The sequence below is a fragment of the Artemia sp. Qi Xiang Cuo genome, chromosome 3, assembly GCF_049724085.1.
Source record: "Artemia sp. Qi Xiang Cuo chromosome 3, ASM4972408v1, whole genome shotgun sequence".
NCBI lineage: Eukaryota > Metazoa > Arthropoda > Branchiopoda > Anostraca > Artemiidae > Artemia > Artemia sp. Qi Xiang Cuo.
In genome coordinates, this window is record NC_142796.1 from 93,256,986 (window position 1) to 93,271,531 (window position 14,546).

Below are 14,546 nucleotides of genomic sequence, written 5' to 3' on the forward strand. Positions count from 1 at the left end.
GAGGAGCGTGCGTAGTTGTGTTGGCCTCAGGCGGCTTGGTGCTGCGGTGAGTTGTAAGTAGTAGTAGTAGTCGTAGTAGTAGTAGTAGTAGTAGAAGCAATGGCTAAGACATAATGAAGCCACAACAGCTATATATATAATAGCTCTAATAAAAACAACTTTTTTGTTCTAAAAGCCCTCGGGCCAGGCCAATACAAGACGACAATTCGTTTCTCACTGACATAAACAAAACATTAACATACAAATAAATCCAATTACAAAAATCTGTTTCTATGCTTCATTGCTAGTCTTTGAAATCGTCCTAATCTTTCCACAATTACAAAACACTCTCCCTCCCTATACTCGCTCGCCATCTTTCATCAAACCTACAATCCCCATTAACAACCTTTCGTAACTCACTCAATTCCTCACAATCACCTATCAGATGACCTTCATCTTATCCATATCTCCACACACGGGGCAAAATTAAGGACCATCCAACTATTTCCTCCTCCCTAAATATCATCTTCTTGCCCCATGTGGTAAACTATTCCCCTACCTTCAATCATGTGCTTTTGCCCCTCCTTTCTCAAATTTTTCTCATAAAGTACTTTCACTAGCTAAACGATAATGAAGCGACAGCAACAGCAACAACTAAAACAGCATAAAAAAATATACAAGAGCTAGAATTAAATGCAGCTATAACAGCTACAATAACCATATGAAAAATATAGCAGCTAAAATATAATAAAGCTACAACAGTTGTAAAAGCTACCACAGCTACGTAAAACATATAATGGCAAAAATATAATGAAGTAACAAATACTATTACAGCTACAGCAGATATGCAAAATATACAACACTTAAAATATAACAAAGACAAATAGGTATGGTACTATAACAAAACAATTCAAAAAGCTGAAAACTGAACTTAAATTAGGATCAAACCAAAAATTTAGTCAAAATAAAATTAAATTAAAAGTAACAGGGGAACTATTCACAGTGAAACATTGCAAGGGCACTAATCTTAAAAATTGAATAATACTAGGTAAAATTAAAATTTAAGAAATAAAAACTAATGCTACATTCAATTGAGATTAAATAAAACAAAATTAAATAAAATTAAAATCTGAAATTAATTAAACTTAAAACTAAACTAAGATTTCTCTTCGTGATATCTTGCATAGAGATCAGGCCTTCCTAAATTGGAACTAAGCAGAAAAAATTCCGTGGAACGATTCATAATTAAAACGATTACAAGCAAGCAGTGTAATGATTAAAATACTGAAAAATTACCTTTCATAATCCTGTCGACAATACACTCTACCAGATCGTACAAAACACGACGTGTGACGTTCAAGGGGAGATGTGCAGATGCAGCACCTTAAACAAGTCATGTGCCATTGTTTTCCATTGACCTAGGGGGAGGAAAGAACTATCAATCCAAATTGCGCTGCTATGTGAAATGATATGAAATGTTACTGTAATCCAAATAAACGGGCAATAAGACTGTTTGAATTGGTTTGGTGGAGAAACTTACCGAACCTGGCACGTCTAAAAAAAGGAAAAAAAAAGAAAAATAAAAATTATTGGAAAATCAGATTTTAATGACAAACACCTCCATACTGAGTTATGCAGTTGAGGTAGTAGCAGATGCCAAGTTTAAAAGAGAGAGAGATTTCGAAAAAAACAGCAAAAAATAAGCTAAAAACACCTTCATACTGAGTTACGTAGTTTTGGCAATAGCAGACGCCAATTTTAATGGGAAGATTCGGAGAAAAATTAACAAAAAATAAGCTAAAACACCTCCCTACTAAGTTATGCAGTTTTGGCAGTAGCAGAAGTCAAATTTAAAAGAGAGAGATTTGGCAAAAAATCAGCAAAAATTAAGCAAAAAACACCTCCATACTGAGTTATGCAGTTCTGGCAGTAGCAGATCTCAAGTTTAAAAGAAAGATTTGGAGAAAATTCAGCAAAAATAAGCTAAAACACCTCCTCACTATGTTATGCAGTTTTGGCAGTAGGAAATGCCAAGTTTAAAAGAGAGAGATTAGGAGAAAAATCAGCAAAAAAAAAAATCTGAAAACACCTCCATAATGAGTTATGCAGTTTGGTAGTAGCAGATGCCAAGTTTAAAAAAGAGAGATTCGGAGAAAAAAAAAAGCAAAACTAAGCTAATGACATATGGCACCAGATAACTTAAGAAAGTAACTTCCCTTTGAAGTTGTAGCTGTCTTTGGGAATATATTCCTTGATATCATTTAAATTTTTACGAACGAAAATGACCTCCAGCTCAGGGTTTTCGACCGTAGTAATTCCAATCAGAATTCCAGAACGAAAAGTTATTCTCACTAGAAAGTTTTTTTCCAAAAAGGTTTACAAGTTTACGGTTACCACAGGCTGCAGTTTGAACTTTACGAGATTGCAGCTGCGGCATCAACAAAAGGGACGCTGTCATCCCCTTAGCATTGGGATCGCAGCAAGGGACGCTATCACCCCCATATTGCATGGGAACCTGATGTACAAGATACTTTAGGGTAGGGGTATAGATTCCCCAAATAGACTATTTTATATTTTCCCAAACAGCTTGGAACTTTTATCCAAGGGTCATTGGGCAATGGAACCTATACTACTACTACTACAAAAAAAAAAAAAAAAAAAAAAAAAAAAAAAAAAAAAAACCTGGTCCAGTTCACTTCTAAAAAACTTCTCTCTTCCGAGTGCACTCTAGGCAATGTGAAATCCTAATGTACAAAACAAAATGCCGCTTGCGGACCCATTTAAAATGAACCTTTTTACCCACCGGCCTGGACTCGAAACTCATATCCAGTGTTCTTTAACCAATGAACCAACAATACAAAAAAGAGATATAGGCTTAGTTCACTTTTTTTTATCATGTCGGCTTTAAACTTACCCCGTAGGTACTAGGACAGGGGAACGTTAACTTACAAAACAAAATGCTACTTGCGGGCAGTTCTAGCGGGCATCCTTTCTTTATGTATCCACATAGACGTCTACTTGCGGGAATTCTAGTTCACTTTTCAAAAAGTTTTTCTTTTCTCAATGGCTTGAAACTTACACCCGTAGGTCTTAGGACAGAGGGAACCCTAGTGTACAAAACAAAATGCTACTTGCGGGCAAGGGCCCATTTAAATTGAATTTTCTTCCCAACTGGCCTGGAATTAAAACATACATCCATAAGTACCGTGTATACATTATCTAAATGGAATTTAATATATAAAAAACATTAAAGCAACATAAAGCTTAAAGCAAGGAATCAGCAAAAAGGAGGTAAAACTCTTTTATTTTTCTTTGAAATTTATTCATCAATTTTTTTTTTTTTTTTTTTTTTTTTTATGACAAGAAATACAGGCCAGGGGCCGTTTTTTTCGGCATCTTGTGTTTCTGCCAACGTAATGGCCACTTTCTGAAGACAAAATTGAAGAAAAAATATAATTAAGTATTTGATTAGAAAATTCTGAGTAAAAGTTGGCAAAACTTTGATTTGAAAAATCTAAAAGTGATGCATAGAGACAGCTGGAAACTGGTTCCAATCCCCATCCATTGAAATCCAGCTTTAAGTAGAATGTTTTTGACAATGCAATGCAAGTTCTCAAGGTTTTGCGACAATGCAAGCAAGTTAACACTGTTTCTCCTCACTCGCAACAAAATTCCTAATCAATTCAAACATTTTTAACTCTAATTTTGAAGGAAATTAAGTTTTTTTTTTAAACCTGCTTGCAGCAATAAGGTGGTCTTGAAATTTTAGTAATTTCAAAACCCCCATATTTTTTTTTAAGTTTATATGCATGCACTCAGAAATGGCGATAAAAATCTAATTTTGATTTCTAAGAATAAATTAGAATTAATTTTAATTCATTAATCATTAATTTTAATTAATAGAACTTTAAATTAAATTTAAGAACTGATTAGTTCATTTTAGGCCAAAACTTGTAAATCCACTATATACAATGCTAGAGAGCCCGAATCTAGAACAATCTTCTGGGGTAAAGTCTCTGCGTGAAATGTTGTGGGTCTTCAGTTTGGTAATTTTAATTTTTCGAATGGTTTGGAACTAGAAGAGAGAGCCGCAAAAGACTTTCTGAAGTATTCCATAAACTGCGGAAATTCATGAACATGAACACATCCGCAAATTTTTCCAAATTTACTTTATACAGCCTAATATCCCCAAATTTTCCCCATGGAAAATTGGGTTCTTTGAAATCTATTTAAAACTTAACGTTCGTTAATGTGTGAGCGTGAAAATAAAAACATATAAATCGTTTAAATACGGTGCAATTTCAGAACTCAATTTTTTTATTTGGGAATATCTCTAACTGGACAACAAATCCGTCGTGAAAGGAACGTCAAACCCGTCATGAAAAAATCTCTTTAAGACTTTCCGACGGCGAAGTTCTCCATGGGGATTTTTTGCGGAAGAACTTCCATTGGAGGGAGGGGGGATTTCCGTAAAAAATGTTCCACGGAAAGGGGGATTTCTGGCATGGTTTGAAAAATTATCAGAAATTAAATAAAAACAAGTCTCTTTTCCAATAAAAGTAGGCTAAGGAGAATCTTACAGGGGGAGTTATCCGCAGGGAATTTTCTGGGGGAATTTTGAACGTTGTAACGAGGATGGAATCGTCCAGGGAGAATTTTCGAATGGGGGATTTCCGGCATGATTTGAAAAACGATCAGAGATTAAATAAAAAATAAGTCTTTTTTTTCGAATGAAAGTAGGTAAAGAGAATTTTGCAAGCAGAATTGTCCGCATAAAATTTCCCGGGGGGAATTGTCAACGAAGAATGGGAAACTCAGCAAGGGAGGAACTTTCTATGGAAGAAATTATCATGGGGGAAATTCCTAATGGAGGTTTGGGGGACAGATATCCCGGCATTATTTGAAAATCGATCAGAAACTAAATATAAAAACATTTTTTTCCAACTGAAAATAAGGATTTATATCAAAACTTAAAACAAACAGAAATTATTTCGTATATGAGGGGGGGGGCCCCATCCTCAATACCTCATTCTTTACGCTGAAACACAAGGGCCGCTTGATTAAGTAAGAAGTTTTTTAAACTACTAACAAACTATTGGGTGAAGAGTAAGAGATTGAGGAGGGGGTAGCCCCCAAACACAATATTTTTGGTTCATTTTAAATTCTAATATTGATCCCTACTTTAAGTTGAAAAACTTAAATTATTATTAAGAACGTTAATTATTATATTTTATTATATATTATATATAATAATATTAAATTATTATAAAGTACCAATAACAGTGGACATGAAACCTAATTGTTCTGATCGGTTAAGTAGAAAGTTACGTAACCATTATTATATATCTTAAGAAATTTGGAAAAATGGAATTTCAATTTTTATTTAAAAAGAGCTCTATGGTGAAAACTGACTTTGGTAATAACAGGCAATAAACTTTAAAAAAATGAAACGTGAGGAAAAAATCAGCTGACAATAAGCTATGTATGTGTGGCACCATTTGAATGTTTATCTTTAGGAATAAATAAATTGTTGATATTTGAAAGTTTAAGAACGAAAAGCGTTGTCAAATATAACTAACAAATTTAGCTTATTTATTTCCACGGTTCAACTTGGCAACACAGACGATAGTGTAAAACTGCACGGAAAATTTTGTAATTTTGAAACAGAAAATGAAACATCTTAGAAAACCGCAGTTTTAAGATTTAATTATACCTAAGATGGGTCATGGGGGAATATTTTGAGTCCTTGATACTTGGGAAAATCACAAACTAACAAGGCCGTACCCAGGATTTTCGTTCAGGTGGGGGTATTTTTTCAGGGGCGGGGGGATACCAAAAATTAAAAATGGCATCCAAAAATTTATTTATACACATTTTGATGTTTACGAGCTGGAGAGAAATATCGGGGGGAGAGGGGTCAAACCCGGTTAACCTCGTCCCCCTGGATACAGCCTTGCCAACTCAGCTACTGAAGACAGAGAAAAAATATGCGAGAAAAAAACAAAATGAACTGAAATCATGAAAAGGTAGAGAAAAAGAGACTAACAAACCTGAGCAAGAAATCGATCGGTAATTGGCTGACCGCAAGAGGCGCACCCGGCTTCGGTCGGGGATACGCAGTGTTTTGGAGAAGATATATCGCTCTGCAAAAATAAAAAGGCCATGAATAAGAATTAGAAAAGGTCAAGAACGAGAAAAGGCAAAGTTCAAGCGGACTGAAAAGTAAGAACTAAACTGCAAAAATGAAGTGTCCCAAAGATATAGATCAAACTAGATTTTTAACTATAAAAGGCCAATATTGATGTTTTGGCAAAACTAACACTTCGATACGGTATGATTCAACAGAGTAACGCTAGATAGAACTAATTATTTTGTTTTTGTTTTTGAGACGAAATTGGTTTTCCTTTTGATAGTTTCCCTTTCAGCTTGATTAGCACTTTAAGCTGGTCAAAAATGCCGTATGAGGTCCCAATGCATAATACAAAAGGGCCGATGAGGTCCCAATTCATTTAAAATTATCGTTTATTCTAAGGATGTCATGAGACAAATCATTAAAACCTAGGAGCACTAAACTTTTTAAAACTTTTGGAGCACTAGCCTTGCCAAAAATATCCAATTTAGACAACCTTCTCTATTTTTTTTTTTTTCAATCAATTTTACCCCTCCTCTTTCCCACAGCACGGATTTGAACAAAAAGCGCTGACTTCACGTTTACACTATTCTCTATGTATTTACACTATTTATACCTTACGCTATTCTCTATGTATTTTTGCTAGACAATAAATATATCCATGTGAATACCCCTTGATGACATGATGAAATCCCTCTAATACCCGGAACAGACACGTACGTGGGATTTTTTCGGGGGGGGGGGGGCAATAATAGAAAAAAGTATAATAATTGCCAAGAAATTTGGGAAAGTATATTATTTCTGTAGGGGGGCCCGGCTCTGAGATCCGTTTCTTAAGTACTTACCTGGCGTCGAATAATAAATTGAGCAGACATGTGAATACGCCTTTGCGTCAATTGAAATATGCGTATCAATTCGAATTCTCGTAACAATTTAGAATTCTTCAAAGACACTATTTTTCGAAAAAACAATCTTTCAATAAAAGTTATCCCATTAAAGCCCTTAGTTGCGTAAATTCAACAGGCGTATGAGATTTAGTCCTTGATAGTTATTGCCATGTTGGGTACTATAGGCTATGTGCCTATGGTACTATATATGGTAGGCTATGGTACTATAAGCTGTGTGGCTGGTACTGCGACGTATGCTAAAGAATAACCATAAAATGATGGAGAATGAAAGGAGGTTATAGAAAATGAGAAAATGTAACTTAGAGGGAATTTGAGCTGTCCACTAACTTTATGTTGGGCAACATAAGGAGAGGGGGGCTTAGATATTTGGGTTCATCGAAATGGGCAACCGCATGTTACATGCAAGACCCTACTTCTCTGCCAAAGCAAGAAATTTAATATTTTATTGATAGTGCCCTTAGCGTTTTTATGCTTGTTAATTTGATTCCATAATTGCTATAAGGAACGCAACCCCTTTGGGAGGAGATCCCTCCTTACAGCATTATTACTGCGTGCCAACATTACCTCTGAGACTGGGAGACTATTTAGATACCCTTTCGATAATTCTCAAAATATTTCATCTACAATATTTTGACCCAGTTCGTGCCAAAATTTCGATTTTATCGGTCCAAATGCAATAACTTGAGGTGATGTATTTCGTTGCCCAAAAAGGGCACTAGGTCTTGAAGTGCCTATTCTACTGAGCCCTCTTTCAATAATCTAGGACTAAGGACTATGAACGGTCGCATGCGTGACTACCCTTCACCGGAAAAGTACAAAATTTCATCTTTTGGCGTTAGCACCTTTAGTGTTCCCATACATCTTACGTTTCATTCCAAAATTTTCATTAAGAGCGCACCCTAATTTGGGGGTGTCCAGTTCCTATTTCTAAAATTATAGACATTTTCGTGTGCTAATAGCTGTTGATGAACAATTTTAAAATTTATACATTTAACTGGTTTAGAATAAGCTGTATAATGAATTTTATCCATGCATTTCTTTAATTAAAACTTCGTTTTTCTTAGAGTTTTGGTTTTTATGAAAAATATTGGTCTTCATTTGCTGTTTGTTGGAACAAACTTCATGATCCAATGTTTTCTTATATGTGATACAGGCTATTTTTAGCCTTTTTAAAGGCGTTTTTTTTTTAGAGTTTTGGCAAATATTGGTCTTCATTTGCTATTTTTTGGAACAAACTGCTTGATCTAAGGCTTTCTTATAGCCTATGTGAGAAAGGCTATTAGTCCCTCCATCAAACCCTCTTTTTTATATTCAAGTTTAATATTCGTGACAATGCTTCGAGAATGATAATAGTCTGCGAAAAAGTGCATCCCACCAAATGATTATTAGGGGAGAAACTTAAATTTCAAAGATAAATTATAGGGGCATCATTTTCTAGTTTCCAAGGTGAGTTCTTCTAAAAAATATTTGAAAATGATGTCTCAAATGGAGGCCAGAGGGAGGGAAGGGGGTTCAGTGCTGATATATACATATAATCAGTAAAATGAGAAACTGTTTCCATTTAAATTTCGATAAAAACAAAGTTCCTGGTAGAACGCCCCCCCCCCACCCCGGTTAGGATATTTCTTAGCAGCGCTTTTAACACCCGCTCTCTTCCGCCATTCTTGCCGTTAAGCATAACAGTGTAATCTCTTTTGTTACACGGAAAATATTTGGCAGTAAGTGGAAAGCTATCATCCTGTAGCACCGATATTAAAGACTTAATGATAAAATATTTTCGCAAAAGAAGGGAGATTAGATTTATTTTAAACCCCCTCCCCCAACAAAAAACCCTTATTTTTACCTGAAAGATTACGAAGAATTAGACAATTAGGGCAAAAAAATTGAGGCTTCAGGGACACCCCTCCCCCCCCAACCTAGAGAAAGATCCACTGATACTGCGCCATAATAACTGCTGCACAATTGGACGTCACTCTACATAGTTTGAACAAGCATCAAATGAATCAACTTACTCTAGCGAAGCTTTAGGGAAAATGTCTATATAAACTGTTTATTTTGTACGGATCATTTGCATCTTCAGAAGCAAATGCTCCACCGCGCGGCATTATTGCCTCTGAAACTGGGAAGCTCAATATATAATTTTTGGATAATGTTAAACCTTTTCGTTAACTTACAATTTTCTATCGACAGCTTTTCTCCCACCTTGGGGTAAAATAGTAGTTCTTCGCCACAGAATGGCAGAAAAAACACTACTTTACTGTATCATATCTTTATTGTTACCACAAAAGGGCACTAGAACTTTTGATTGCTGCTGGAATAAGCCTTTTTCCAACTTCCTATGGCCATTTGTTCGATACGACTACCCGTAAGAAAAAAACAAACAAAGAAATAAGAGCGGTTTTGCGGCAATTCTTTAAAAAAAATGCAATGTATCGCATTATTATGAACAGTAAGAACTTGAAACCTTCGCAACAAGGTTCTCTGATATGCTGAACTTTGTGAGATTTCTATCAAGACCATTTGATCTTTGTGGGTGTTTCACCCCTTTTTCGAAAATCAAGTTAAATTTCTCAGGCTCATAGCTTTTTGAGAGTAGCCTTAAGCTTGATTAATTTTACGTAATTAGAATTATCATTAAAATTTAATTATTTTGATGCATATATTGATTATCAAAATTCCTGTTTAGAGAGTCGGTTAGTATTGGCATGAGTTGCTCCTTACTTACCCGTAAACTCGAACTGTATGAAAAAAAGAAATATTTTGTATTTTTGCAGATACTGGCTAGAGATTTGTCGGGGCAGATAGGAGCTAGAAATTTGCTAAATTTATTTCAATTTCTGTTAGAATAAAGACTATTAGCAACCAAATTCTTATGGACGAAAGCCGGTCTAAAATTTAACTATTTATTTTCGCGTACTTATCTTAACGTTTCGACGTAGTAATACTGATGAAAATTTAATACCTGTCCAAATAACCTTAAATTTCCAAAGCAGCCGAAAGAAAAATCTTTGGAAAGGGAGGTTTTCAGATATATAAGATCTGAGGTCTTCTGAGGTTTGGAGGTTTTCAGATATAGGACGAGTTCGAACAGAGTCGTTCTTAGGGTTGGTGGTACCCAAGGAAAAACAAATTGCAGCACCCCCCCCCCCCCCTCTCCCCCTAAAGACTCAAATATAAGCAAAAAAGCCAAATCAAAGTGGGCAAGCCGCAACCACGGGCAGTTGAACCAGTTCATTCCTCTCCTCCCCTTCTAACGGCTCTGATTTCAGAGCCCAGGAAATGTTTCTAATTTAATGTATTTGTCACTTAAAACTAAAAGTTTGTGTTCCTTTGACTGGTCTAAGATATTACACACATTTTCAAGCCATCAATTAATTATACGTATTATTAAAGTTAATAAGGGAGTAGTTACATGTTTATCTTTAGATTATGATACACAAATACGAAACTAAACACATTATTCGCGAGAAGAAAGTAGACTCTGATAAAGAGATGAGAAAACGAATAACATATTAATTACATTGAATTAAGTCACATTAACTGTATTAAAAACACAAATAATTATATAAATTATATTGATCAAACATAATAAAATCGAATTTTTACCAAATAACCACGTATTGAACAATGTGGCGGTGCATATTAACACGCGCATGTGTACCCGCAGAAATTTCTAAAATACGATCTAAAAATTTTTAAAAAACTCATCGAAATTTTGTTTATATGCATTTTTGTTAATATTTTACAGTTATGATAAAAATCTCGGGAGAGGGTGTGGGGTTCAAACCCGGTATTCCCCCTGTATACGGCCTTGTTTCTATCCCAGTGCGTTAATAACGCACTCTTAAATTAAAACTAAATATATGATTCATAATATCATATCATTCACATTCCGCATTGCTGGAAACATGGATAATACTACTTCAGACCGCTTTTACTCATTATAATAGCGCCCGCCACTCCCAGTACAGACTTTACCCCACCACATCCAAAGAAAAGATTAGGTAAAAACTCTATCAAGCCATGTGCAGAGGACTTGGAATGCATCATCATTACCAAGAGTCTAAGGCTAAACTATCACAGTATAATCTTTCAAAAGTCAATTAGCTTAAAATATAGAGTTCTATACAATGTCTTATTTTGGTCTGTTTCGTAATTTATTTTGTTATATTAGTTGTCCTTTTGGCGCGTGTTCTTAAAATGTATGTTTCAGTCTTGTTGTTGTTGTTGTTGTTTTTTTGTTTTTTTGTCTTTAACATTGTAATGTTTATTGCGACAAGCTTTGTAGAGCTTACTGCATTTTGCATTAACAAATGAACAATTAAAAAAAACACAAATAGGGTGCAAGGGCATATTTTTTGGGGGGTTTTCTTTTTTGCTCAGAAAGATGGTTACAAAAAAAACTTTAAAAAACACACCAAAATTTGTTTAAATGTATTTTTGTTAAGGTTTAACGAGCCCGAGAAAATTTTTGTTGGGGTTCAAACCCGGTAACAATCCTCACCCCTAGATACGGCTTCGGTAACCTTATACTCTTCTTCGAAATTTTTTGTAGGCTTTCTCCAACTCCCTTTAAGGAAATGTCTTTTTCGGCTACTATTGAATCCAAATGCGCTTTATTTGACTGTCGCAATTGGTGACAACAGTTCACAAAAATTGGTAGCCCTGGTCAAAATAAAAAACAGGTTGTTGACTACCTCTTTCCCTCTACTAACAAAATTTGAACAGGGATGTCAAGAAGGGGCTAGAACCTTTAGGGCCTAGACTTGGAATGGAGCCACTGCGATTATCTAAGGGGGGTTAAATTTCGGTACTGTTCTATTAGCTAGATAACACGTGAGAAGTGAAGTTTGGTTAACGCTAATGAAATAAAACAAAATATGATGAAAATATAATAGTTTAGAAACAAATTTCGGTACTGTTGCATTATGCGGGCACCGCGAAGAAGTTAAGTTTGGTTAATGCTTATGAAATAAAATAAGATGAATATATAATAGTTTAGAAACAAATTTAGGCTATATATTTGCACATTGGGGGGGGGGGATAAAGCAGAGCATATATTAAATACGTAACCTAACCTAACCTAGGCACCTTTCTCCCCCCTAAACCCCAAAAAACAATCTTTTAAATACTGTAATCGTTAAGAAACAACGCTTTGCAATCATTTATCTATAGCGGTCTCTTGCATATAGCCCGTTTGACGGGTTTCGTGACTGGTTTCCTCGACACAATTTATAGCGGTGGGCCCACATAATGCACCAGTACCCAAATTTCGGCTATATATCTGCACATTAGGGGGTAGGGGTAAAGCATAGCATATATTAAATACGTAACCTAGGTTACGTGTTTAATATATGACTTCTTTCGTGTGTAGGTTATAATGGACAAGTACCCCTTGTTTATTCAGTGTCTCATAGGAATTACTGGGTAATGCCTATTTGATCTTCTCTATTCTTGAGTGGCTGCATGGGTGCCCATAAGCTGAATTCCAGGGGGGGGGCAAACCTCATCTAATTGGCCCGTTTAATGCTATTTAATAGAAATCTCAGAACAAAAATATAAAAATAAGGCAGCATCATTCAGCCTGGGGGGGGGGGCGGGAGCCCCCCCATATGGGCGCCTATGAGTGGCTGTCTCGCATGTTGCTTAGCTAATAGAACAGTGCTTAAATTTCTTCCGGCTCCAATACATATAAAAAAAAAGACCGAGCTTACTCTGTCAGATTTGCTCTCTCCTCCAACAGACGTCAGCATTGAAACACTTGTTGCAATAGTCTCTTCCATCCACTTCATGACTTAATCTCACTAACCACAATTGTTCGTTTTGACTTGCACACTCGCACACCAAAAATATACTGCTAAAATAAAAATCATCATGTTATCTACTGAGGATTAAATGGCCTACAAGCCCCGCCTATCTATTTAAGTCCCTCCCTTTTTACAAAAAGCAACTTATTATTGGTTCATATTGATTTTATTATTCTGAAGAGACGTGCGTCGGAGGGAAATGCAACACCTCTTGTTTTTCAGCAGAATAAGAAACATTATTCCGCAGTCGGACAGTATAATTAATGATTGCATTGACGCAATTAAGCTGGCGGGCCGTAAAATGTACAGAGGAGGATAGACATTAACAAAATGTGTGGAATAAAAGAGTGGTATTTTTGTATATGAAGTCTTCTAAAGGAAAAACCTTACTAACAAAAGGGCGGTTTCCCTACCCAAGGGCCTTAATTCAAGAAAATGTAGGGGAGAAGCAAAATGTGCAATTCTGTTGTTTTTTATGGTAATTTCCCACTATATGGACATCTACAAGGAAACCAGTCACGAAAAACCCGTTTTTGACGGGTTAATTCAATACACCACTATACAGTAATGCAATACTTAGGTTGGTTTTCAATGCGTTTAAGGTATTTCAGCTGTTGTATTCTGGGGTTTACGGGGAGAAAACGGTACCTAGGTTAGGTTAGGTTACGTATTTAATATATGCAATGCTTTTTCCCCCACCTCCCCCCCCACTAATGTGCAAATATAGAGCCCCAATTTGTTTATAAACTATTATATATTTATCCTATTTTATTTTATTTCATTAGCATTAACCAAACTTGACTTTTTAGATAGGCCCATACAATAGGAAATTACCTTTTTCATCAATTAAAATACCAAAAACACGTTTTTATATAGGCCTATAATAAAAAGAAAATACATTTATGAGGCAATCCGCCACTGTGACTCCACAATCAACACTCTTTCCAAATATAACCAAGGGCGCCAGCAGAAAATTTTCCAAGGGGGGGGGACGCCAACATATCAGTGGTGGGCGGGTGACAGGACATATATTTTATGAATTTGGTTTCATGCGATTGCGCTTAATTTTAGATAACCTTAAGAAAAAACTCCCGAATAAAAATACAAACTAAATTGCCTTAAAAGTGTAACAAAAAACATTAAAGTTTACACAACAAGGATTCCTGGTAATGGCATCATTTGATCTAGTCAATAATATATTTAATTATTATGCATTTAATCTTAAAAGAAAATCAAACTCAACCCAAAATTACAGAAAGATCTATTGCTTCCGTAGATTAGTAGGACAGATGTATAGACTTGTCTTTATGCAATTTCCTACGTCTTAGAATAGTTTACAGAAGGAGTGGAAATACTCAAAAATCATACTGCCTACATATAAACCACGTTCTAATTTTATAACGGCCATGTAAAATGTACCTCTTTCATAACAGGACAATTCTTCCTCCCTCGAACTTAAATCCTCTGTATATTCAGACATTAAATAAAATAGAATAGCGAAAGAAAAACTAAATTTGAACTTACTACCCAGGTGCCAATTTAACCCTTTTTCTTTTTATTGTCCTCTTCAACTAAATAAAATGAACAGATTCAAAAAATTTCATCATAATAGAATATTATCAAATAATTTGTGATAAAAAAAACGAAGTAAAAAGTGACATGGACCAATGTTCATCAAAACTAAAATGGAATAATTGCTACGTCGGCAGTATTGGCTTTTTA

General features: G+C 35.3%; 1 protein-coding gene across 1 annotated transcript in view; it reads right to left on the reverse strand.

The window, feature by feature from the left end:
* Positions 1-12,874, reverse strand: part of LOC148954760 (LIM/homeobox protein Awh-like) — a 31,304-nt gene extending 18,430 nt beyond the window's left edge. Inside the window, exons 1-3 of the mRNA XM_089086734.1 lie at positions 12,732-12,874; positions 6,030-6,122; positions 1,276-1,397 (exon numbers count right to left, since the gene is read on the reverse strand). Coding sequence (XP_088942860.1) covers positions 1,276-1,397; positions 6,030-6,122; positions 12,732-12,809 — 293 coding nt within the window. The 5' untranslated portion in view covers positions 12,810-12,874. The remainder of the gene's footprint in view (positions 1-1,275; positions 1,398-6,029; positions 6,123-12,731) is intronic.
* Between the last annotated feature and the right edge of the window lie 1,672 nt (positions 12,875-14,546).